The sequence below is a fragment of the Oncorhynchus tshawytscha genome, linkage group LG23, assembly GCF_018296145.1.
Source record: "Oncorhynchus tshawytscha isolate Ot180627B linkage group LG23, Otsh_v2.0, whole genome shotgun sequence".
Lineage (NCBI taxonomy): Eukaryota > Metazoa > Chordata > Actinopteri > Salmoniformes > Salmonidae > Oncorhynchus > Oncorhynchus tshawytscha.
Genome location: NC_056451.1, coordinates 19,396,394 through 19,423,880, shown reverse-complemented (window position 1 = coordinate 19,423,880; position 27,487 = coordinate 19,396,394). Strand labels below are relative to the sequence as shown.

At 44.6% G+C, this 27,487-nt stretch overlaps 1 protein-coding gene across 1 annotated transcript; it reads left to right on the top strand.

Moving 5' to 3' along the window:
* Positions 1 to 4,536: 4,536 nt before the first annotated feature.
* Positions 4,537 to 27,047, top strand: LOC112222604 (melanocortin-2 receptor accessory protein 2A). The gene is made up of 3 exons (XM_024385338.2): positions 4,537 to 5,475; positions 6,088 to 6,187; positions 25,088 to 27,047. Exons 1-3 carry the CDS (start codon positions 5,352 to 5,354, stop codon positions 25,578 to 25,580), a joined length of 717 nt encoding a protein of 238 aa, XP_024241106.1. The 5' UTR covers positions 4,537 to 5,351; the 3' UTR covers positions 25,581 to 27,047.
* The last annotated feature ends 440 nt before the right edge of the window (positions 27,048 to 27,487 follow it).

Genomic DNA, 27,487 nt, shown 5'->3' with positions numbered 1-27,487 from the left:
TGGTGGCCAGCCCTTCCCTGTAGGAGTAAAGGTTCCCCACCCACTAGGCAATATGATGAAATTGCATGTCTTGGCAGATGAATATCAAAGGTCTCCATAGATGAAAAACACTGTGTGTGGCTCTGATTCTCAATGAGCTTTACGGTATCTACCTTCAGGAGGGGGTGTAGAGTCTGTCAACGGGAGTGTAATAGCTTTGGCATTAGGAATTCTAAGTGGTTAGCTTCATTGGAGGGGAAGTGGCTTCACAGGGTGAGGGCATGTTCTAAGTTGTACATGGGGTACTTTCAAGGGAAATAATGGAGAGGTGAGGTCACATTGATATCAACATCTGTTGTCATGGCATTACAGATGCAATTCAGTGAATTTGGTTTTACTGATATGACATATGTAGTGCAAATAGCATGTTGTTCCAGACAGGTGAGAAAGCCCCTTTCCAGTCTAGCAGCAGCAGCTCTATGATTGACTGAAAGCTGAGGGGAATTGTGGAGGTGAGGTGAATACCCGTACTTGACACACAGAGTGGTGCTTGAGACTGGAGTGGCACTCACTATCTGTCGTCTGCCACCACCACCACTAACATTACTCACCGTCACCACCTCCAATAACTGCTGCTGCATATATTGATCTTGGTTGGGCATTACAAGCCTCCATTCACTGTAGTGTAGGTGAAAAGAAAATACAAATGACTGTGATTCATATCAATATATCCTATATCAATATCCTATATCCCATCAATATCCTATATATTCCATCAATATCCTATCTATTCTCTCAATATCCTATATTTCCCATCAATATCCTATATATCCCATCAATATCCTATATATCCTAACTTTTTAGTTTTATGTGCTTCACCTCCTTTTTATTTAATTAGAACTAATTTAAATGCCATTCGTTTTTATCACTGCTCCAGACGTCAACCTTGTAGGCTCATTCTCTCTCCTGCAATGTGGAAACAATGTAGCAAAGAACATGTAAATATAGCTTATAGTATGACCGGTACTTCAATGGTGAATTATATGTTTTTCTGGGTTGGAGAGAAGTTTGTTGTTGAGCAAATCAATCAATCAATACTGGCCCCTTAACATTCAGCTTAGTGCTCCCCAGATCCGTCCACTCCAACGTACAGCTGACGTGACATAGTGGAGAAGAGAAGAGTATCTTTAGAGAGAATCCATTAGACCAGATGCATGTTTTATTGAGCTGCTTCCTTTAATGAGATGTCTGATCCACTTTGGACATGAGTTCATGTGAGCTATTACACACAGAATCATTCATCATTTTGAAGTGCACGACCACCACTCCCAAGCAATGTGGAGCTTGATCCCAGCTTCATTTGTCATCTAATTGCGATCCCCTCACTGTGTGAGTTCCACACAAAAGCAGCTTTTATCAGGAGACAAGAAAGGTTTACTCCTCCTGAGGCCTCCTCCCACTGAGTTAGGTCTTTGATGACACGACTCCCCCTCTGGCTTAGTGGAGTTGTGACCAGCGGGAGAGGGAGAGAGGCTTTGCTGAAACACTTAAAATGATGGGTCTATAGCTAAAGCAGGTTTTCCTGTTCTTTCTGTAGCAGAGAAACAAAGGAACCCAGAGGAACAAATATAATCTCATTTCAACAGTTTATTGAATGTATCGTTTTGCAAAGAATGATTCACAATAACTGACAGTAATTATGTTTAACTATGCTGAATGCTTGAACATTTTTACAAAAAAATGTTTTACTTTTGATTAATAAACTTTGCAATTCGAGAAGCATGGGGATAAGGAAAGGTGACAGAAAGACAGGTTCAGCATGATTATCCAGACAAGAAATCCCATCAATCGTCAATAACCCAAGTGCCTGGGAAAGTTATTTGACTAGACCCTAATGGACAGAAGATCCACATGTACACTGTGCTGGATGTACCAGCACAGTGTCCTCCCCCGAATTACCTGGCCACTAACCCTGTATGAGGTCACCTCATCAGCAACAGGCATGAGAGAGAATTGCGAACCGAGACCTACGCAGATGGCTTGGCGTGCCCCTGAGCTTCTCATGTGTTGGTCTGTACAGTAGAAGAGCAAAGCTACAACTACCAATCTCATCACTGGTAGGATTCACAGTGGTAAAGGCCAGGCTGGTGATGATCCACAGGGTCTCCAAAGACCTGAAGATACAAGGTGCCATGATTGAGTTCAGGACATAAAGAAAGTGGTCTGCCACCAAAGATGTCAAAACAGGCTGAAGCACAGTGACATTTTTGTAGTATTTAAAAAAAGATATATATATATATTTTACCAGGTATGTTGACTGAGCACACATACTCATTTACAGCAATGACCTGGGGAGAGGAGGCATGAGTGAGCCAATTGGAAGCTGGGGATGATTAGGTGACCATGATGGTATGAGGGCCAGATTGGGAATATAGTCAGGACACCGGGATTAACACCCCTACTCTTACAATAAGTGCCATGGGATCTTTAGTGACCACAGTGAGTCAGGACACTTGTTTAACGTCCCATCCGAAAGATGGCACCCTACACAGGGCAATGGGGCATTGGGATATTGGGATAAAGAGTGCCTTGTACTGGCCCACCAACACCACCTCCAGCAGCATCTGGTCTTCCATCCAAAGAGCAGCTAGGACCAACCCTGCTGAGCTTCAGAGGCAAGCCAGCAGTGGGATGCAGGATGGTATGCTGCTGGAAGAAAAATGGGGAACATCTGCCTTGAAGCAACGAAAACCACATGCTGGGCCAAAGCCAACACCCTTGAAGGGAGGCACCTGGTGCAGCAGGAAGTCAGTCAAATGGAGGAACAGAGAAGGGCCAAAGCAGTGAGGTTGGGAGCCTGGAGTCTCTTGGGATGAGCTGTGGCGGATGGAACCTGCCAGAATCCAGTTCCCTTTAAGATCTGTCTATGATGTGCTCCCATCCCTCACTAACTTACACAGGTGGGGCCTCACTGAAAACCCAAACACACCTCTCTGCAACAAACCTGGTACCATGGATAATGTTTTAACAGTGCACTGTTGTCCTCTCCCTAGGCAAAATAAGATGGAGGCATGACCAAGTTTTGAGGGAATTATCCATGATCCTTGAGGAATCAACAAAGGAAAAGTGCAACCATTCTCTATGTGCTATCGGTCATTAAAGAGTATCAGAACGGCACTGAAAACCCTGATCCACATGTGCTTTCCTGAAGGTCATATTTATCAGGCATGGTTAACAGTAGTCTATAACTAGTTTATATGACACCATTTTTTTGTGAATCGAATTAAATATTCAGCTCAGGGTGTACCTACCAGATCTATATCCCTGGTGCATTGTACAATTATATTGGACTGATGTCCTGTGGTCCAATTAGCTGTAGCAGAGTGTGTGTGTGTGTGTGTTGTGTTCCCTGAGCTCTGGTTAATAAGAGCTAAACACTGGCCTGCAGGTCTGGAAGGATGACTCAATAGAACAGCACACCTGACCTGCCATTCACACAGCAGATCACACAGGGTTACACACATGCAGTATAGCCATGTTGGCCAGATATAGTCAATAGTCTGCTGGCATATTTGAATTGTAAGAGGGGACCAGAGCATTTACTAAGTGTATCTTTCATATTGCCTACAGTAACTGTTTTTTATATGTGGCTGCTTTGATAAATGTCTCCTCATTATCTTTGAGAAGTTGCTTAGGTAGGCTGTTGATCATTTCAGACATAGGGATTTCTCTTTAGTCTTGACCCTCTAGGGGATCAATTAGAGGCATGGACATGATGCCTCAGGGTTAAGAATGTGTACTATAATGGTCAGCCCGAGGCCATTCAAAGTGAAAATTGTTATCTTACTGTAACTGCAATGTGAGTTCACCCAGTGTAAACATAATTTCTTCTAGATTGATCTTTTTCAAACGTTTTTTTGTGCATCTTTTACATGCACTACAATGATAGCCCTACACTAATTTTAAAGTGATTGTTCCATTTTCAGCTCAAAATATTCAGCTTAAAGTTCTGCCCCTTTTACCAAATGTTTGCCTAAAATGACATACCCAAAGTTAACTGCCTGTAGCTCAGGCCCTGAAGCAAGGATATGCATATTCTTAATACCATTTGAAAGGAAACACTTTGAAGTTTGTGGAAATGTGAAAGGAATGGCGAATATAAGAATAAAACACATTAGATCTGGTAAAAGATAATACAAAGAAGAAAAAACCCCATTTATTTGTATTTTTTTGTACCATCTTTGAAATGCAAGAGAAAGGCCATTATATATTATTCCAGCCCAGTTGGAATTTAGATTTTGTCCACTAGATGTCAGCAGTGTATGTGCAAAGTTTTAGACTGAACTAATAAACCATTGCATTTCTATTCAAAACTTTGTATCAAGACTACCCAAATGTGCCTAATTGGTTTATTAATAACTTTTCAAGTTCAAAACTGTGCACTCTCCTCAAACAATAGCATGGTATTATTTCACTGTAATAGCTACTGTAAATTGGACAGTGCCGTTAGATTAACAAGAATTTAAGCTTTCTGCCAATATCAGATATGTCTATGTCCTGGGAAATGTTCTTATTACGTGGACGGAACACTGATCCTGAATTAATATATTCAAAAGCCCTTGATTGTCTTGTGCATCAACTCAGTTCATCTTCACTGCCTGCGGAACATTTAATCCTTAAATAAAACAATGGTGAACAAAGAGAGAATAATTAAATGTATCTTCTAAAATCATCCCTTTTCAAACATCCACTGATTAATTAAGTGTTTAACCTTAGATTAATAATAGCCTGGATTCTGCTGCTTTAATTTCCCTCTGTTTTCGTGACATTATTGACAGTATTCCAAAACACAGATCCAGAACGTTTTAAAAGCCACTAGTGCCTTTGCATAAATATTTTCATCGATGGAAAATTGATAAGATCACTCCACGTCGCAGTCCCTTTCTTCTGAAAGTGTAGACTACATATCCTAGCTACCTCCCTCCATTTAACAGCCCTCCAACTCTTTATTGCTCTGCGCATCCTAGCCAAGCGCGCGAGTCCGAAAGCAATTCAAGATGATGTCAATGGAGAGGCGCACCCTCGTTCCGAATCCAGAGAGAGCGCGCAGTGTAAGCGCACAGCTGCGTGTGGTGAAGTTTAGTATACCTCAGAAATCCTCGACTACTTCGCTAGATTAAAAAAAACAGATTGGTGTGGGGGAATAAACCTGTCTCACTGCGCACGCACCGCACCAACATTGTCCAATGACTGAAGCTTGCGCATCTACTGATGACCATTACTTGAAATTGTTTTGCACAATGCGGTGTTGTATTTAACGTTATCCTTTTTAGTTGTTTTAAGTCCGCCTGCCCTCTTGGATCTTTTTGGAGATGTCTGAGTTTAACCACTCAAATGTATCAGGCGGAAACGCTCCGGACCCGGACTACAAGTGGACGTATGAATATTACGACGATGATGAGCCTGTTTCGTTCGAGGGACTCAAAGCGCACCGATGTAAGTACAGGATCTCAGTTTACAGTCCTGTGCTGCCCCTCCGCCCCTTTCACCCATCTTCTCTGCGTTAGGCATCTATTACTTTATTGTAGAAGTGAACTGTGATTAAAGCATGTGTTCATGTATTTATACGTGAGAATTACCATGGCTCATTGCATCACATTCATATTTGTGGCTAGAAGTTAGAGTTAAGTAGAGCCGATATTCTCCATAATGACAAATAGGTAGAGGGTATGTGTGTGGTTTATGAGAGATATATAGAGAGAGGAGGGGGGCCGCCTTAGAGTGTAAACCCTGCAGAGAAATATAAGCAACTCAATGCTCAGTGTCTGAGTAAGGGGGTTCCTTGTTTAGGCCTGCATGTGTGTCAGCCTTTTAACAGTAGACACACACAATCAATACATTTCCTTTTCCTCTAGGATAACATGCACCAATCAATGCCACCTTAGTCTAGACACTTGGAGCATAATACATTTTCATAGTTCTCTCTCCTCTCCATCCCATTGTGCTTAAAATACTGTTGTTTTTGTCATTCTATAGATATAATGATATACTATACATTGGAACTAAAACATGTATTTGACCTGTCAATCAAGTCTTGTTGTGTTGCAGATTCCATCGTGATAGGCTTCTGGGTGGGCCTGGCTGTCTTTGTCATCTTCATGTTCTTTGTCCTGACGCTTCTCACCAAGACAGGAGCTCCACATCCCGAGTGAGTCTCCTTATCAACCAGCCATCACATGTCAATCAAGTGAATTACTTAGCACTCCACCAACTTCCAGTGCCTCTTAACATGTGCACAATTATTTTCCACAGTAGGTAAATGGCAGACAGTGTGACTGGTTCATGTTCCAAGTTTCATGGTGCTTTTCAGGTCCATGGATAGCACCATGCTTATTAGTGGTGGTTCAGCAGCACGGACAGTTTCTTAGCATGCACAATTATTTATCACACCAGGTAAATAACATTGGCAGTGTGGCTGTTCCTATTCCAAGTTTTGTGGTACTTTCTTTCCAGCACCATGGACAGCACCAGGCGTGTTAGTTGCAGAGCCTTACACAGACTGGTTAGTTCTGCTTCAGCACCACAGAGAGCGCCTGGTTCAGAGTATCTCTTGGTTTTCTTCTCTGTAAATGAGACAATTCTCCCTCCCAGTCTCAGTGCAGTCTGATGTTTGATGACTTCTTAGTAAAGGATTCTAATTATCAGCAGCCCTCTTCCCTTGTATTCATGTGCTGTAGCATATGTCTCATTTGCACACCGTGCTCTCTCTCTCGCTCTCTCTCTGTCAGCTCCCTCTTTTTCTTACTATTAGCTCTGCTTCGATCCTTCTTTCTTTCTCCTTTTCAGTCATAGATCTCTCCCTTGGTGGTCCCTCCATCTATTCCCCCCTCCCTCAATGCACTGTTTCTCTACCATCCTCTGCACCTCTATTTATCCTTTCTCTCTCCTTTTCAGTCATAGATCTCTCCCTTGGTGGTCCCGCTCTTCTGCCTCCCTCTGTGCCCTGTCTCTCTCCCACTCCCCTCATCTCTCTCTCTCTCTAGCCTTGTGCAAACAAACTGCGGTAGACTGTATGCGTTCCGGCGGAAGTCCATTCATTTCAATGGTAGGCAAGCCGCACCGCTGCAGCTCATCTGGCGAACGAGGCTGCGGTCGGTGTGTGCAGTGTGCTGCATACTTTGGATCCAACTTGTGCTTTGCTTTGCCGTGCGATATCAGGAACGGCAGCAGATTAACCACAGAAGACTGTCTGTAGTCTGTAGCTTTTAACTATGTGTTTATGGGAAGCAGCAAGACATTTTGTTGACAGATCAATACATTTACTTGGAAAAGTACAAGATCAAAGTTTATGATGTTTATAATTTTATGCAATTATGTGGTAACGCTTCACTTAACACCCAGTGTCGTTTCATGTTATTACACGGTCATAACCACGTCATAATGTCATAAGAGCTGACATAACTTCTCATAACCTGTCATAATATGGTCATAGCACTGTCATGACGCATGTATTTAAACCACCACATCATCCAATGCGGGGTGGAAAGCATGATTCAGGCAAATCGGGCTGTCAATGTATATAGTGGGTATGTTAAGAAAATACCTAATCTGTTTCCAGATCCTAAGCATATGACAAATGACTGGGTTAGAGTCATAAATGATTTCTTCACATATGATGGGCTATTAACAAGTGCAGGGAGTGAGGAACGTTGACAGGAGGCCTGCTCAATCAAAAGCCATACAGGCATATCATTCTGTCTCATCGCAGGTGAACTTTCCCTCCAGAAAGACACAATGTTCAGATTAGCAGCCCAATAATACAGTTTAAAGTGAGGAAGGCCAAAGCCCCCCTCTATTTTGTACTTGCATAAATGCTTCTTTGAAATTCTGACTGCCTTGTTATCCCATAAAAATGGAGTTACTATTGAATCCAGTTTCTTAAAATAGCTTTGTGGTATGAAATTGGGTAGACATTGGAAGAGGTAAAGAAACCTGGGTAGGACAACCATTTTAATAGCGTTTATACGACCAACCAAGGAGATAGGCAGAGTTTTCCAAAAATCTATATGTTGTTTAAGCTAATATATTTTCATGTCCCAATTCGCTTTCAATAGCTGATCAAGGTCTCTTGTCACTACAATGCCAAGGCTTGTGAACTTGTCCATCACTGTTCTAAACGGGGTAGATTGCAGAAATTGCATATCCACAGGCCGTGATATTGGCATCAACTCACTTTTTTGCCAGTTTATCTTGTAGCCAGAGAAGGAGCCAAATGTGTTTATCAAGTTAAGTAAGGGTGGAATAGAAGTTTTAGGTTTGGACAAAAACAAAAGAACATCGTCTGCATATAGGGAAATTTTGTGCTGTGTGTCCTTTATTTTAACAGAAGCTATATTGGCACATGCCCGAATGCGAGTAGCAAGGGGTTCCATGGCTATAGCGAAGAGAGCAGGCGAAATAGGGCACCCCTGTCCGCACCCCTTGAACAAGCGGAATGACTGCGACATTTCTTGATTGGTTACCACGGACGCCATTGGGTGTGCATAAATAATTCTTATCCAATTATTAAATTCCTTTCCGAACCCGAAGTGCTCCAGAACCGACATCATATACTTCCACTCAATCTGATCAAATGCCTTCTCTGCATCAAGAGCTATTACCACTGCCCCAACCTAATGATCATGATACATTACGTTGAAAAGGCGTCTCAAATTGTAGTATATATGTCGGCCCGGGATAAAACCTGTCTGGTCAGGGTGTATGATGTCGGAAATGTATGTTTTCAATCGGTTTGCCAATATCTTGGTCAACACCTTGTTTTCTATGGGGAGTAACGACACGGAGCGATAAGACGACATCTCCATGGAATCTCTATCTTTTTTCAAGATCAGTGCTATTATAGCCTCATACAGTGTTTGCGGGAGTTTGGCATTTTCTTTGGATTGTTTAAACATTCGCAACATAAGTGGAGATAGACTGGCGCAGTACTTCTTATAGAATTCCATTACATATCCATCGGGCCCAGGGGCCTTGCTGTTTGGAAATTGTGCTATCGCTGTGTTAACTTCCTCTAAAGTTATCCCTGCATCGAGTGCAGAAGCTGCCTCCCTGTCTAGTTTAGGAAGTTCACATTCAGCGAGAAAGCGTTCCATAGTTTGTGGATCAGTAGCATCGTATTTTGATTGGTATAGCTGAGTAAAACTGCGCAAAGCATTTATTAATATCATTTATTAATATCCTGCGGATCTGTTACCCATCTTGTCTTTTATTTTGTGAATAGCTCTAGATGCCTGTACATGCCTTAGCTGTCTTGCTAATAATTTATGTGGTTTGTCACCCAGTTCAAACGCTTTGTTGCGTTCTAGCAAGTAAAGAGCCCACCCGTTTCGAAAGGATGGTATTGTATTCATATTTTAACTTTGTGATCTTCTCAAGGACTGTACACGAGGAATTCGTCCTAAAAACGTTCTCCTGTTTATCTCAGCCTAGTATTGGCGCGTTTCTTCCTCTCTAATGTATAATAAATAATGTAACCTCTAATCACAGCCTTTAGAGATTCCCAAAGGGTGGAGTCGTCAACATCCCCCGTGTCGTTAGTTCCGAGGAAAAAGGCAATCTGCTCCTTCAAATACTGACGAAAAGCCTCATCTTTCAGCAGGTATGTGTCTAAGCGCCACAGTTGCCGACCTGTCGACATATTGTCGAGTTTCAGCACCATGCACAGAGGAGAGTGGTCCGTAATTAGAATAGGGTGATAGGTAACCGACTCAGCTGCTGAAATTAGTTTGGAGTCCAACAAAAAATAGTCAATTCTGGAATATGATTTATGAACTGATGAAAAGAAAGAGTAATCCCTGTCTGTTGGGTGCATCAGTCTCCAAATATCGACAATGTTAAGGTTTGTCATCAATGTATTTAGACAGACACTGGCATTTGATTGTTGAAGTGACCTTGATAGTTGTTTATCTAAAAGAGGATCTAATGTACAGTTAAAGTCCCCTCCAACAATAACACTTGTATCTGAGATATTTGGTATGTCCTTAAATACCCTTTGAAAAAATAATGGATCATCGAAGTTGGGTCCATATAAATTGACCAAGGTTACTGGTTTCGAATTCAGTGTACCAGCCACAATAATATACCGACCATTAGGATCTGAAATCGAGGATGAGTAAACAAACAGAATGTTTTTCCTTATCAGGATTGCTACTCCTCTCGCTTTGGCATCGAAGTTAGACTGGTATATCTGACCGATCCAGCCGACTCGTAGCTTGGCCTGAGCGGAGCGTTTAATATGAGTTTCTTGAAGAAACACTATGTCAGCACCCAGTGATTTAAGATGAGCCATTACAGTTCGAGCTGACTATCTTATTCCACCTGGTCTACTCTGTGCTCTGTCACTATGTGGCATTTCTTATTTTAGAGCAAATTGTTGCTGTCATACAAAACTCAGAAGAAAAACGTCCCGCCGTGCGGGAGCTTGTCATGCCACCTGTATTAATAAACGTGAACAGAAAACACACACCCCATCCCCCCTCCCGTCCCTTTACTGAGTGACTTCCCCAAACGAAGCACTCCTTGGCTAACAGACAAACCTTAGGGTGTCTAGACATACAGCTTGAACTAACTCGTCGCCTATAGATGCTCCGCATATACGCTAATATTAAAAATATATTAATATTAAATAATAATATTAAAAAACACTCTCACGTTAGGGGGTGGGTGGCGCTAAAACATGATGTGCCAAACAATGCTATATTAGCCACAACATCCCAAATTCTGATCTTTTAATCGAAAAGACATAGTCCGGAAATCCAAACACATTCCCGGTCTGTATTTGGCCATTTAGCCGGCTGACAGAGCCGTTCTGTATCCTCAGCCAGGGAGCTTGCTTGTCAAGAACAGATCGGCCTCTTTTGGGTTGTCAAACGTACGTGTTGATCCTTCGACTGTCACCTTAAACCGGGCTGGGAAGAGGAATCCATATCGGATGTTGGCCGCCCTGCATTTGTTGCGTACCTCCTCATACTCTTTCCGTTGGTTCCTCACCTCCAAGGTAAGATCTGGGTAGAAAGACACCCTGGCTCCGTTGAAGTTAAGGGGGAACTTTTGACTAGCCAGCTTGAGGATGAGAACCCTGGTTTGGGGATAGTGCAGCCGTACAATGAATGGCCTTGGTGGCCCGCCCTTGGCCGACTTCGTTGCCTGATATATGTGTGCGCGGTCGATCAGGATGGCCGTTTTGAAGTGTTCTCTCCCCAGCAGGGCCGGTATCAGCTCCGAGACAAATTCAGTGGGTTTCCCTTTCTCAGTGTCCTCCTGGATGACACATATTCGGATGTTCTGGCGTCTTGAATGCGACTCGAGCATTTCCAGTCGGGCTTTCAGGGTTTTGTTGTAATTTTTGAACGTTGCGCACTGTTTCTGTATGTCCTGTAGCCTGGCCTCGTGATCGACTGTCGTCTGCTCAACCTCATGCACCCTTCTCTGAGTTGCCTTCACAGTTTCGGCCAAAGTCCCAATACTCTTTGAGATATCAGCCAACCTTGTGTCCACCTTCTTGCTTAGTGAGTTTATGGCAGCCAGTATGTCACTTTGCGTGGGCTCTGTGGGGAACTCTTGGAAGCTAGCCTCTTCAGCTAACTCCTCGTGGGTTGGCGACGTTGAAATTGGTTCGTTGTCTATCTCATTCAAATGATCTTGTTTAGCGCTCCCTTTTCTGGTGCCTTTTCCCTTTGTCATATTTGTTTGAAGATATAGGTCGTGAGAGGTTAAGATAAATACCAATTTGTTTCAAAATGGAGCGGAGCTCTAGCAAAGCACGTCTACTCCATTGCACGCTCTCTAGCGCCCCCGAGACACCTACACATTCAAGAGTTCTCTTTATTTTATTTTTATTTTTTCTACATTGTAGAATAATATTGAAGATATCAAAACTATGAAACAACACACCGGATTATGTAGTAACCAAAAAAGTGTTGAACAAATCCACATATATTTTATATTTGAGATTCTTCAAAGTAGCCACCCTTTGCCTTGATGACAGCTTTGCAAACTCTTGGCATTCTCTCAACCAGCTCATGAGGTAGTCACCTGAAATGCATTTCAATTAACAGGTGTGCCTTGTTAAATGTTCATTTGTGTAATTGCTTTCCTTCTTTCGAGCCAATCTGTTGTGTTGTGACAAGGCAGGGGTGGTAATCAGAAGATAGCCCTATTTGGTAAAATATTTAGTCCATATTATGGAAAGAACAGCTCAAATAAGCAAAGAGAAACGTCAATCCGAAATATTTCGAGAACTTTGAAAGTTTCTTCAAGTGCGGTCGCAAATACCATCAAGCACTATGATGAAACTGGCTGTAATGAGGAAAGGGAGACCCAGAGACTGGCTGTAATGAGGAAAGGGAGACCCAGAGTTACCTCTGCTGCAGAGGATGAGCTCATTCAAGACTCTTGGAAAAGCATTCCAGGTGAAGCTGGTTGAGAGAGTGCCAAGAGTGTGCAAAGCTGTCATCAAGGCAAAGTGTGGCTACTTTGAAGAATCTCAAATGTAAATATATTTTGATTTGTTTAACACTTTTTTGGTTACTACATGATTCCATATGTGTTATTTCAAAGTTTTGATACCTTCACTATTATTCTACAATGTAAAAAATAAAGAAAATCCCTTGCCTGAGTACATCTGTCCAAACTTTTGACTGGTACTGTATATATAACATTGACACTGTTGACAAGTAGGATATGGTGTAATGGAATGTTTTGCTTTGTGTGGTAGGTTTTTGGGTTTTGACACTCTTATGTAGGTGTCATAACCAGCCATAAAATAACACAATTTACATCACAACAGGTCTACATATATATGTGTCATGACAGTGTTATGATCATATTATAATAGGTTCTGACAAGTCATGTCAGCTGTTATTACATATTATGACATGGTTATGACCGTGTCATAACGGCTATTGGTGATTTTGTTTATAATAAAGTTGTGGGGTGTAGCCTGTTGTTACACACACCTGGCATGTGGCTGGAAGATCATTCATAAAACTTCCATGTTGTGTGATTCTGGTTGTGGTGATGCCGTGCATAGATTGCAACAATTGCATAGAAATTATCGTACGGCAATGTGAAGATGCAGTCTGTTTGCATGCGGTGTCTGAGTTCTCTTTCTCTTGGAGCTTCATCCCCTCTCTCTACCTCTCAACTCTCTCTAAGCTGACTCTTTCTTTAAGCTCAGTTTTCACCTGTGAACGTTTTCTGCTGCTCTCTGAACCACCCTTATCCCTGTGGCTGTGTGTGTGGCAGCTGCCACGGCTCTCTCATTAGCTGCCAGAGAGCTGAGCCCCTGAGTCTGTGTGTATCTGTTCCTCTGGAGTGGATCTCTGCCAGGCTCAGCTGAGGCTCAGCTCTGGGATCCCTTACAGACAAACCTCACTGCCTTTCCGACAGACCTCGCTGCCTTCCAGACAGACCTCGCTGATGAAAACAAACCGCCTGCAGGGATCAGTGACTGATCAGCATGCTGCTCTGCCTTGATACTTCCCAGGCTCTATCTTTTGCAGGACCACAGCACAGCAAGCAGGCTGGCAGTTAATGCATTTAATGGGACCAACCAGTCAAGGCTGGAAATCTGTGTGTGTGTGTGTGACTATAACAACAAATGAAAGAGTAAATGATAACCATCAGTCTCCCTCTAAGTCTTGCATTTCCAATTGTAGCCCAGTGTGTTTGTGTGTGTGTGTGTGTGTGTGTGTGTGTGTGTGTGCACGGGTGTGCTGAGAACACATCAGGCTTCTCTTCTTCTCTTCATCCCAATTCTGATTTTATTTTCACTAATTATTAGTTTTATAATTTATATCAGCTCTGAATAAGATCTGATGTGAAAAGATCTGATAGGATTGGTCAAAAGGCCAATAACTGGGGCAAATCTTTTGAATTGGGGGGCCTCAAGGGGCCCCACCAGGGCCAAGCCTGTTAACCTCCCAGGTCTGCTGATCACAGCGCTCCACTGCTCTAGTCCAACGCCATGACATCCATTTACTCAGCTTTCTCTCTTCCTCCCTTTCTCACTCGCTGCCTGCATTAATGCAGCTATATACTGAGCTGAGCTAAAGCCCAAAAATAAAGACACCTGCTAAGAGGATAGAAATATGGTGTTGAGCCAATATACACGAGTGCCAATAAACACAGACTTAGCGCACGGACAATCAACACACAGCTCTTTCTAAACATGCATTGATTATTCAATCCAAAGACTTGTTTGTTTGAGCATGAATGAAGAGTCATACTCCCCAAAAGGGAATACATGATACCCTCTCTTACCTACCATACATGTCTCTTTCTTCCCTCTCCCTGTTCTTTCTTCGCTTTCCCTGTACGCTTTTATCTAACATCCATGTCTCTTTCTTCCCTCTCCCTGTCCGCTTTTATCTAACATCCATGTCTCTTTCTTCCCTCTCTCTGTCTGCTTTTATCTAACATCCATGTCTCTTTCTTCCCTCTCCCTGTCCTCCCTTACATAACATCCATGTCTCTTTCTTCCCTCTCCCTGTCCTCCCTTACATAACATCCATGTCTCTTTCTTTCCTCTCCCTGTCCTCCCTTACATAACACCCATGTCTCTTTCTTCCCTCTCCCTGTCCGCTTTTATCTAACATCCATGTCTCTTTCTTCCCTCTCCCTGTCCGCTTTTATCTAACATCCATGTCTCTTTCTTCCCTCTCCCTGTCCGCTTTTATCTAACATCCATGTCTCTTTCTTCCCTCTCCCTGTCCTCCCTTACATAACACCCATGTCTCTTTCTTCCCTCTCCTGTCCACTTTTATCTAACATCCATGTCTCTTTCTTCCCTCTCCCTGTCCTCCTTACATAACATCCATGTATCTTTCATCCCTCTCCCTGTCCTCCCTTACATAACATCCATGTCTCTTTCTTCCCTCACCCTGTCCGCTTTTATCTAACATCCATGTCTCTTTCTTCCTCTCCCTGTCCTCCCTTACATAACATCCATGTCTCTTTCTTCCCTCTCCATTTCTTCCTTACATAACATCCATGTATCTTTCATCCCTCTCCCTGTCCTCCCTTACATAACACCCATGTCTCTTTCTTCCCTCTCCCTGTCCTCCCTTACATAACATCCATGTCTCTTTCTTCCCTCTCTGTCCTCCCTTACATAACATCCATGTCTCTTTCTTCCCTCTCCTGTTCTTTCTTCCCTCTCCCTGTCCGCTTTTATCTAACATCCATGTCTCTTTCTTCCCTCTCCCTGACCTCCCTTACATAACATCCATGTATCTTTCTTCCCTCTCCCTGTCCTCCTTACATAACATCCATGCCTCTTTCTTCCCTCTCCCTGTCCGCTTTTATCTAACATCCATGTCTCTTTCTTCCCTCTCTCTGTCCTCCCTTACATAACATCCATGTCTCTTTCTTCCCTCTCTCTGTCCTCCCTTACATAACATCCATGTCTCTTTCTTCCCTCTCCCTGTCCTCCCTTACATAACATCCATGTATCTTTCTTCCCTCTCCCTGTCCTCCCTTACATAACATCCATGTCTCTTTCTTCCCTCTCCCTGTCCTCCCTTACATAACATCCATGTCTCTTTCTTCCCTCTCCCTGTCCGCTTTTATCTAACATCCATGTCTCTTTCTTTCCTCTCCTGTCCTCCCTTACATAACATCCATGTCTCTTTCTTCCCTCTCCCTGTCCTCCCTTACTTAACATCCATGTCTCTTTCTTCCCTCTCCCTGACCTTCCTTACATAACACCCATGTCTCTTTCTTCCCTCTCCCTGTTCTTTCTTCCCTCTCCCTTTTATCTAACATCCATGTCTCTTTCTTCCCTCTCCCTGTCCTCCCTTACATAACATCCATGTCTCTTTCTTCCCTCTCCCTGTCCTCCCTTACTTAACATCCATGTCTCTTTCTTCCCTCTCCTGACCTTCCTTACATAACACCCATGTCTCTTTCTTCCCTCTCCCTGTTCTTTCTTCCCTCCCTGTCCGCTTTTATCTAACATCCATGTCTCTTTCTTCCCTCTCCTGTCCTCCCTACATAACACCCATGTCTCTTTCTTCCCTCTCCTGTCCACTTTTATCTAACATCCATGTCTCTTTCTTCCCTCTCCTGTCCTCCCTTACATAACATCCATGTATCTTTCATCCCTCTCCCTGTCCTCCCTTACATAACATCCATGTCTCTTTCTTCCCTCACCCTGTCCGCTTTTATCTAACATCCATGTCTCTTTCTTCCCTCTCCCTGTCCTCCCTTACATAACATCCATGTCTCTTTCTTCCCTCTCCATTTCTTCCTTACATAACATCCATGTATCTTTCATCCCTCTCCCTGTCCTCCCTTACATAACACCCATGTCTCTTTCTTCCCTCTCCCTGTCCTCCTTACATAACATCCATGTCTCTTTCTTCCCTCTCTCTGTCCTCCCTTACATAACATCCATGTCTCTTTCTTCCCTCTCCCTGTTCTTTCTTCCCTCTCCCTGTCCGCTTTTATCTAACATCCATGTCTCTTTCTTCCCTCTCCCTGACCTCCCTTACATAACATCCATGTATCTTTCTTCCCTCTCCCTGTCCTCCCTTACATAACATCCATGCCTCTTTCTTCCCTCTCCCTGTCCGCTTTTATCTAACATCCATGTCTCTTTCTTCCCTCTCTCTGTCCTCCCTTACATAACATCCATGTCTCTTTCTTCCCTCTCTCTGTCCTCCCTTACATAACATCCATGTCTCTTTCTTCCCTCTCCCTGTCCTCCCTTACATAACATCCATGTATCTTTCTTCCCTCTCCCTGTCCTCCCTTACATAACATCCATGTCTCTTTCTTCCCTCTCCCTGTCCTCCCTTACATAACATCCATGTCTCTTTCTTCCCTCTCCCTGTCCGCTTTTATCTAACATCCATGTCTCTTTCTTTCCTCTCCCTGTCCTCCCTTACATAACATCCATGTCTCTTTCTTCCCTCTCCCTGTCCTCCCTTACTTAACATCCATGTCTCTTTCTTCCTCTCCCTGACCTTCCTTACATAACACCCATGTCTCTTTCTTCCCTCTCCCTGTTCTTTCTTCCCTCTTCCTGTCCGCTTTTATCTAACATCCATGTCTCTTTCTTCCCTCTCCCTGTCCTCCTTACATAACATCCATGTCTCTTTCTTCCCTCTCCCTGTCCTCCCTTACATAACATCCATGTATCTTTCATCCCTCTCCCTGTCCTCCTTACATAACATCCATGTCTCTTTCTTCCCTCTCTCTGTCCTCCCTTACATAACATCCATGTCTCTTTCTTCCCTCTCTCTGTCCTCCCTTACATAACATCCATGTCTCTTTCTTTCCTCTCCCTGTCCTCCCTTACATAACACCCATGTCTCTTTCTTCCCTCCCTGTTCTTTCTTCCCTCTCCCTGTCCGCTTTTATCTAACATCCATGTCTCTTTCTTCCCTCTCCCTGACCTCCCTTACATAACATCCATGTCTCTTTCTTCCCTCTCCCTGTCCTCCCTTACATAACACCCATGTCTCTTTCTTCCCTCTCCTGTCCGCTTTTATCTAACATCCATGTCTCTTTCTTCCCTCTCCCTGTCCTCCCTTACATAACATCCATGTCTCTTTCTTCCCTCTCCCTGTCCTCCCTTACATAACATCCATGTCTCTTTCTTCCCTCTCCCTGTCCGCTTTTATCTAACATCCATGTCTCTTTCTTCCCTCTCCCTGTCCTCCCTTACATAACATCCATGTCTCTTTCTTCCCTCTCCCTGTCCTCCCTTACATAACATCCATGTCTCTTTCTTCCCTCTCCCTGTCCTCCCTTACATAACACCCATGTCTCTTTCTTCCCTCTCCCTGTCCTCCCTTACATAACACCCATGTCTCTTTCTTCCCTCTCCCTGTCCTCCCTTACATAACATCCATGTCTCTTTCTTCCCTCTCCCTGTCCTCCCTTACATAACACCCATGTCTCTTTCTTCCCTCTCCCTGTCCTCCCTTACATAACATCCATGTCTCTTTCTTCCCTCTCCTGTCCTCCCTTAACATCCATGTCTCTTTCTTCCCTCTCCCTGTCCGCTTTTATCTAACATCCATGTCTCTTTCTTTCCTCTCCCTGTCCTCCCTTACATAACATCCATGTCTCTTTCTTCCCTCTCCCTGTCCTCCCTTACATAACATCCATGTCTCTTTCTTCCCTCTCCCTGTCCTCCCTTACATAACACCCTTGTCTCTTTCTTCCCTCTCCCTGTTCTTTCTTCCCTCTCCCTGTCCTCCCTTACATAACATCCATGTATCTTTCTTCCCTCTCCCTGTCCTCCCTTACATAACATCCATGTCTTTCTTCCCTCTCCCTGTCCTCCCTTACATAACACCCATGTCTCTTTCTTCCCTCTCCCTGTTCTTTCTTCCCTCTCCCTGTCCGCTTTTATCTAACATCCATGTCTCTTTCTTCCCTTTCCCTGTCCTCCCTTACATAACATCCATGTCTCTTTCTTCCCTCTCCCTGTCCTCCCTTACATAACACCCATGTCTCTTTCTTCCCTCTCCCTGTCCGCTTTTATCTAACATCCATGTCTCTTTCTTCCCTCTCCCTGTCCTCCCTTACATAACATCCATGTCTCTTTCTTCCCTCTCCCTATCCTCCCTTACATAACATCCATGTATCTTTCTTCTCTCTCCCTGTCCTCCCTTACATAACATCCATGTATCTTTCATCCCTCTCCCTGTCCTCCCTTACATAACATCCATGTCTCTTTCTTCCCTCTCTCTGTCCTCCCTTACATAACATCCATGTCTCTTTCTTCCCTCTCTCTGTCCTCCCTTACATAACATCCATGTCTCTTTCTTCCCTCTCCCTGTCCTCCCTTACATAACATCCATGTATCTTTCTTCCCTCTCTCTGTCCTCCCTTACATAACATCCATGTCTCTTTCTTCCCTCTCTCTGTCCTCCCTTACATAACATCCATGTCTCTTTCTTCCCTCTCTCTGTCCTCCCTTACATAACATCCATGTCTCTTTCTTCCCTCTCCCTGTCCTCCCTTACATAACACCCATGTCTCTTTCTTCCCTCTCCCTGTTCTTTCTTCCCTCTCCCTGTCCGCTTTTATCTAACATCCATGTCTCTTTCTTCCCTCTCCCTGACCTCCCTTACATAACATCCATGTCTCTTTCTTCCCTCTCCCTGTCCTCCCTTACATAACACCCATGTCTCTTTCTTCCCTCTCCCTGTCCGCTTTTATCTAACATCCATGTCTCTTTCTTCCCTCTCCCTGTCCTCCCTTACATAACATCCATGTCTCTTTCTTCCCTCTCCCTGTCCTCCCTTACATAACATCCATGTCTCTTTCTTCCCTCTCCCTGTCCGCTTTTATCTAACATCCATGTCTCTTTCTTCCCTCTCCCTGTCCTCCCTTACATAACATCCATGTCTCTTTCTTCCCTCTCCCTGTCCTCCCTTACATAACATCCATGTCTCTTTCTTTCCTCTCCCTGTCCTCCCTTACATAACACCCATGTCTCTTTCTTCCCTCTCCCTGTCAACTTTTATCTAACATCCATGTCTCTTTCTTCCCTCTCCCTGTCCTCCCTTACATAACATCCATGTATCTGTCTTCCCTCTCCCTGTCCTCCCTTACATAACATCCATGTCTCTTTCTTCCTCTCCCTGTCCTCCTTACATAACATCCATGTCTCTTTCTTCCCTCTCCTGTCCTCCCTTACATAACATCCATGTCTCTTTCTTCCCTCTCCCTGTCCGCTTTTATCTAACATCCATGTCTCTTTCTTCCTCTCCCTGTCCTCCTTACATAACATCCATGTCTCTTTCTTCCCTCTCCTGTCCTCCCTTACATAACATCCATGTCTCTTTCTTCCCTCTCCCTGTCCTCCCTTACATAACATCCATGTATCTGTCTTCCCTCTCCCTGTCCTCCCTTACATAACATCCATGTCTCTTTCTTCCCTCTCCCTGTCCTCCCTTACATAACATCCATGTCTCTTTCTTCCCTCTCCCTGTCCTCCCTTACATAACATCCATGTCTCTTTCTTCCCTCTCCCTGTCCGCTTTTATCTAACATCCATGTCTCTTTCTTCCCTCTCCCTGTCCTCCCTTACATAACATCCATGTATCTGTCTTCCCTCTCCCTGTCCTCCTTACATAACATCCATGTCTCTTTCTTCCCTCTCCCTGTCCTCCCATACATAACACCCATGTCTCTTTCTTCCCTCTCCCTGTCCTCCCTTACATAACACCCATGTCTCTTTCTTCCCTCTCCCTGTCCTCCCTTACATAACACCCATGTCTCTTTCTTCCTCTCCCTGTCCTCCCTTACATAACATCCATGTCTCTTTCTTCCCTCTCCCTGTCCTCCCTTACATAACATCCATGTATCTTTCTTCCCTCTCCCTGTCCTCCCTTACAGAACATCCATGTCTCTTTCTTCCCTCTCCCTGTCCTCCCTTACATAACATCCATGTCTCTTTCTTCCCTCTCCCTGTCCGCTTTTATCTAACATCCATGTCTCTTTCTTTCTTTCCTCTCCCTGTCCTCCCTTACATAACATCCATGTCTCTTTCTTCCCTCTCCCTGTCCTCCCTTACATAACACCCATGTCTCTTTCTTCCCTCTCCTGTTCTTTCTTCCTCTCCCTGTCCTCCCTTACATAACATCCATGTATCTGTCTTCCCTCTCTCTGTCCTCCCTTACATAACATCCATGTCTCTTTCTTCCTCTCCCTGTCCTCCCTTACATAACACCCATGTCTCTTTCTTCCCTCTCCCTGTTCTTTCTTCCCTCTCCCTGTCCGCTTTTATCTAACATCCATGTCTCTTTCTTCCCTTCCCTGTCCTCCCTTACATAACATCCATGTCACTTTCTTCCCTCTCCCTGTCCTCCCTTACATAACACCCATGTCTCTTTCTTCCCTCTCCCTTCCGCTTTTATCTAACATCCATGTCTCTTTCTTCCCTCTCCCTGTCCTCCCTTACATAACATCCATGTCTCTTCCTTCCCTCTCCCTATCCTCCCTTACATAACATCCATGTATCTTTCTTCTCTCTCCCTGTCCTCCCTTACATAACATCCATGTATCTTTCATCCCTCTCCCTGTCCTCCCTTACATAACATCCATGTCTCTTTCTTCCCTCTCTCTGTCCTCCCTTACATAACATCCATGTCTCTTTCTTCCCTCTCTCTGTCCTCCCTTACATAACATCCATGTCTCTTTCTTCCCTCTCCCTGTCCTCCCTTACATAACACCCATGTCTCTTTCTTCCCTCTCCCTGTTCTTTCTTCCCTCTCCTGTCCGCTTTTATCATAACATCCATGTCTCTTTCTTCCTCTCCCTGACCTCCCTTACATAACATCCATGTCTCTTTCTTCCCTCTCCCTGTCCTCCTTACATAACATCCATGTCTCTTTCTTCCCTCTCCTGTTCTTTCTTCCCTCTCCCTGTCTCTTTTATCATAACATCCATGTCTCTTTCTTCCTCTCCCTGACCTCCCTTACATAACATCCATGTTCTTTCTTCCCTCTCCCTGTCCTCCCTTACATAACACCCATGTCTCTTTCTTCCCTCTCCTGTCCGCTTTTATCTAACATCCATGTCTCTTTCTTCCCTCTCCCTGTCCTCCCTTACATAACATCCATGTCTCTTTCTTCCCTCTCCCTGTCCTCCCTTACATAACATCCATGTCTCTTTCTTTCCTCTCCTGTCCTCCCTTACATAACATCCATGTCTCTTTCTTCCTCTCCCTGTCCTCCCTTACATAACACCCATGTCTCTTTCTTCCCTCTCCTGTCCGCTTTTATCTAACATCCATGTCTCTTTCTTCCCTCTCCCTGTCCTCCCTTACATAACATCCATGTATCTGTCTTCCCTCTCCCTGTCCTCCCTTACATAACATCCATGTCTCTTTCTTCCTCTCCCTGTCCTGCCTTACATAACACCCATGTCTCTTTCTTCCCTCTCCTGTCCGCTTTTATCTAACATCCATGTCTCTTTCTTTCCTCTCCCTGTCCTCCCTTACATAACATCCATGTCTCTTTCTTCCCTCTCCCTGTCCTCCCTTACATAACATCCATGTCTCTTTCTTCCTCTCCCTGTCCTCCCTTACATAACACCCATGTCTCTTTCTTCCCTCTCCCTGTTCTTTCTTCCCTCTCCCTGTCCTCCCTTACATAACATCCATGTATCTGTCTTCCCTCTCTCTGTCCTCCCTTACATAACATCCATGTCTCTTTCTTCCCTCTCCCTGTCCTCCCTTACATAACACCCATGTCTCTTTCTTCCCTCTCCCTGTTCTTTCTTCCCTCTCCCTGTCCGCTTTTTATCTAACATCCATGTCTCTTTCTTCCCTTTCCTGTCCTCCTTACATAACATCCATGTTTCTTTCTTCCCTCTCCCTGTCCTCCCTTACATAACACCCATGTCTCTTTCTTCCCTCTCCTGTCCCTTTTATCTAACATCCATGTCTCTTTCTTCCCTCTCCCTGTCCTCCCTTACATAACATCCATGTCTCTTCCTTCCCTCTCCCTGTCCTCCCTTACATAACATCCATGTATCTTTCTTCCCTCTCCCTGTCCTCCCTTACATAACATCCATGTATCTTTCATCCCTCTCCCTGTCCTCCCTTACATAACATCCATGTCTCTTTCTTCCCTCTCTCTGTCCTCCCTTACATAACATCCATGTCTCTTTCTTCCCTCTCTCTGTCCTCCCTTACATAACATCCATGTCTCTTTCTTCCCTCTCCCTGTCCTCCCTTACATAACATCCATGTATCTTTCTTCCCTCTCTGTCCTCCCTTACATAACATCCATGTCTCTTTCTTCCCCTCCCTCTCCTCCCTTACATAACATCCATGTCTCTTTCTTCCCTCTCTCTGTCCTCCCTTACATAACATCCATGTCTCTTTCTTCCCTCTCCCTGTCCTCCCTTACATAACACCCATGTCTCTTTCTTCCCTCTCCCTGTTCTTTCTTCCTCTCCCTGTCCGCTTTTATCTAACATCCATGTCTCTTTCTTCCCTCTCCTGACCTCCCTTACATAACATCCATGTCTCTTTCTTCCTCTCCCTGTCCTCCCTTACATAACACCCATGTCTCTTTCTTCCCTCTCCCTGTTCTTTCTTCCCTCTCCTGTCCTTTTTATCTAACATCCATGTCTCTTTCTTCCCTCTCCCTGACCTCCCTTACATAACATCCATGTCTCTTTCTTCCCTCTCCCTGTCCTCCCTTACATAACATCCATGTCTCTTTCTTCCCTCTCCCTGTCCTCCCTTACATAACACCCATGTCTCTTTCTTCCCTCTCCCTGTCCTCCCTTACATAACATCCATGTCTCTTTCTTCCCTCTCCCTGTCCCTTTTATCTAACATCCATGTCTCTTCTTTTCCCTTCCGCTTTTCTAACATCCATGTCTCTTCTCTCCCTTCATAACATCCATGTCTCTTTCTTCCCTCTCCTGTCCTCCCTTACATAACATCCATGTCTCTTTCTTCCCTCTCCCTGTCCTCCCTTACATAACACCCATGTCTCTTTCTTCCCTCTCCCTGTCCGCTTTTATCTAACATCCATGTCTCTTTCTTCCCTCTCCCTGTCCTCCCTTACATAACATCCATGTATCTGTCTTCCCTCTCCCTGTCCTCCCTTACATAACATCCATGTCTCTTTCTTCCCTCTCCCTGTCCTCCCTTACATAACATCCATGTCTCTTTCTTCCCTCTCCCTGTTCTTTCTTCCCCTCCCTGTCCGCTTTTATCTAACATCCATGTCTCTTTCTTCCCTCTCCCTGTCCTCCTTACATAACATCCATGTCTCTTTCTTCCCTCTCCCTGTCCTCCCTTACATAACATCCATGTATCTTTCTTCCCTCTCCCTGTCCTCCCTTACATAACACCCATGTCTCTTTCTTCCCTCTCCCTGTCCTCCCTTACATAACACCCATGTCTCTTTCTTCCCTCTCCCTTTATAACCTGTTCTTTCTTCCCCTCCCTGTCTCTTTCTTCCTCCTGTCCTTTATCTAACATCCATGTCTTTCTTTCTTCCCTCTAACATCTGTCCTCCCTTACATAACATCCATGTCTCTTTCTTCCCTCTCCCTGTCCTCCCTTACATAACATCCATGTATCTTTCATCCCTCTCCCTGTCCTCCCTTACATAACACCCATGTCTCTTTCTTCCCTCTCCCTGTTCTTTCTTCCCTCTCCCTGTCCGCTTTTATCTAACATCCATGTCTCTTTCTTCCCTCTCCCTGTCCTCCCTTACATAACATCCATGTCTCTTTCTTCCCTCTCCCTGTCCTCCCTTACATAACATCCATGTATCTTTCATCCCTCTCCCTGTCCTCCCTTACATAACATCCATGTCTCTTTCTTCCCTCTCTCTGTCCTCCCTTACATAACATCCATGTCTCTTTCTTCCCTCTCTCTGTCCTCCCTTACATAACACCCATGTCTCTCTCTTCCCTCTCCCTGTCCTCCCTTACATAACACCCATGTCTCTTTCTTCCCTCTCCCTGTCCTCCCTTACATAACATCCATGTATCTTTCTTCCCTCTCCCTGTCCTCCCTTACATAACATCCATGTCTCTTTCTTCCCTCTCCCTGTCCTCCCTTACATAACACCCATGTCTTTCTTCCCTCTCCCTGTCCTCCCTTACATAACATCCATGTCTCTTTCTTCCCTAACCCTGTCTTCCCTTACATAACACCCATGTCTCTTTCTTCCCTCTCCCTGTCCTCCCTTACATAACATCCATGTCTCTTTCTTCCCTCTCCCTGTCCTCCCTTACATAACACCCATGTTTCTTTCTTCCCTCTCCCTGTCCTCCCTTACATAACATCCATGTCTCTTTCTTCCCTCTCCCTGTCCTCCCTTACATAACATCCATGTCTCTTTCTTCCCTCTCCCTGTCCTCCCTTACATAACACCCATGTCTCTTTCTTCCCTCTCCCTGTCCTCCCTTACATAACACCCATGTCTCTTTCTTCCCTCTCCCTGTCCTCCCTGATTCTGATTAAGGCAGTTTATGTTTTTCACTTTTAATTGTGAGGTAGTCACACCTATTTCTCTTCTAATACACTCCTGGTCCTCAACTGTCCCCCGTCTAGAGGAGCTGAGCCCTGTAAGAAGCGTGTTCGTCTGACCAGCTGTGTGGAGGACTTCAGCCCCCCTGCAGACCCTGACAACCGGCCCTGCCTCCATCGCCCCTTACTGGACTCCTCTGTCAGCCGCTCCCTCTTCCACTGCTACGTCAATGAGGAACAGGCCCAGGAGGGGTCCAGGCCTAGAGCTGGGGCACGAGTTTTGGGAGCACCCAGAGGAGGGCTTGTCCAGGGGCCGGGGCGAGGCAGGTCAGGCAGCCCAGAGGAGGGGGGGATGGAAGTAGGTGTCACCAGTGCCCGACAAGGGGCTGCCATGTTGGGGGGGAACCAGACTGACCACAGAGAGGCAATGTCCCTGTCCCACTTTAACATCCCTAATGTTGTGAACTCCGAGCACTGCTCCACCCTGGGGGCGGACGATCTGCTGCTGGGGGAGCCGCCAATCATCATGGAGGGGGAGTGTCATTGGCCCCACAGTGCACATCACATGATGGACTAAGGTTCTCTCTACTTCCTGGGGTGCCGCCAATCATCCCGGAGGGGTAGCGTCATTCCCATGGTGTCCTTCACACGATTGACTGGGGGAACCGTCAATCATCCTAGAGGGGGAGTGTCATCGGCCACTTAGTGCCGTTCAGAAGACGGACTGTCCTGCCCATCACACAATAGACTAGGGTCCTGCTTACTTCTCACACCCACTGCCGTTAGGACATTATAGATAATTATGAGGACATCACAGGACTCATCAGCCTTATATAGAGAGAGTTGTGTCAAGGTCCTAATCTAACATTCTGTGTTGTGCCAGTCATGTACAGTGCAAGCTCTCCTAATTAGGCTGTGGTTCCAGCTTCCCACACCACCTCCACTGTGAGGACATTCTGGATTATTATGGATCCTCCTACAGTAACTGTACCTCCTGACATTTTCATTCTGTTCAGATTAGGTTCAGGATAAAATACTGTACAGTCCAAATATATAAACATTTAAATGTTAAAAATACATATGTGATATGAGCTACTTTTCTAATCTTTATGTCAACAAGGTTGCCTACGCAGAGCCAAAACTTGTGACGTCACATCTCAATGTTAAACTGGAAGTCCAGCTTCATCAAGTTGATTCAAATGTTTTTTATTTATTTAACAAGGCAAATCAGTTAAGAACAAATTTTAATTTACACCAGGGCCAAATCCTCCCCTAACCCGGATAATGCTGGGCCAATTGTGCGCCACCCTATAGGACCCCCGATAACGGCCTGTTGTGATACATCCCAGAATCGAACCTGGGTCTGTAGTGATGCTGCGCCACTCGGTCCCCCCGTATAGTGGTGGAGGCCTTCCAGGAATCAGTTAAGGGGATGGAGACAAGAGACAACAGAAGAGGTAAGGGGAATTTGATACAACAACCAAAATGTACCAGAAAGGCAAGACTCTTCTTTTGGGTTTTCAATTCAACAGCAGTCGGAATGTTGTCCTTGTTCAGTACTAATTGTAGCACACCTGTTAATCACTATAAACACCTTACTTTTTATATACCATGTGTTGCTCCTGGCAATGCTTTACCTACATGTCATATCAAGATCTCGTCTGCCAAGTCTATAGAAGGTTGTGACTAATAAAACTATTTCAACGTCAGCTGATTGTGTTCATTATATAACCATTTCAAATTACCTTGGAACCACAAAATAGAGTAAAGTTCTAATTCTGAAGATAACAAGTGATGAATTGTTTCACTATTATCGCTTTTACAGGATTTTAAGATGTCCTCCAGCAATTTGTTTTTAATTTTCCCTTTTGAAAAGCAATATCCCAAGTATAAATACAGTAAAGTACACACTAAAATACATTGAGCAAAATAGTGTTTTTTAGACAGGAGTATTGCATTCATGCAGGAGTTGGTTTGATGTGATGTCATCAGACTCCCCCTTGCTTGAGAAAACAATTGAGTAGCAATAGAGAACAAAAGAGGAAAGGCCAAACCCCCCATTTGTGCTATGTAATGACTTACCTGGACCACCTATTGAGATGTGCCTTTTGTTATGTAAATGAGTTGAAAAGGAGACTTGAGTAGAACTTTAAAATCCCTGCTGTATTTGATGCAGTTTCCTTTACAATCTAATTCTAAGGATTAGACCAGGGAAGAATAAACCTAATATTATTATTGAGACACCTGGGCTGGGTTCACCGGAGACACCTGGGCTGGGTTCACTGGAGACACCTGGGCTGGGTTCACCGGAGACACCTGGGCTGGGTTCACCGGAGACACCTGGGCTGGGTTCACTGGAGACACCTGGGCTGGGTTCACCGGAGACACCTGGGCTGGGTTCGGAGACACCTGGGCTGGGTTCACCGGAGACACCTGGGCTGGGTTCACCGGAGACACCTGGGCTGGGTTCACCGGAGACACCTG

Bases quoted from the DNA above. Each gene is read 5' to 3' on its own strand.
- LOC112222604 (XM_024385338.2), top strand. From the start codon at position 5,352: ATGTCTGAGTTTAACCACTCAAATGTATCAGGCGGAAACGCTCCGGAC. The intron at 5,476-6,087 runs GTAAGTACAGGA...GTTGTGTTGCAG, and splicing joins GGGACTCAAAGCGCACCGAT to ATTCCATCGTGATAGGCTTC. The intron at 6,188-25,087 runs GTGAGTCTCCTT...TCCCCCGTCTAG, and splicing joins ACAGGAGCTCCACATCCCGA to AGGAGCTGAGCCCTGTAAGA.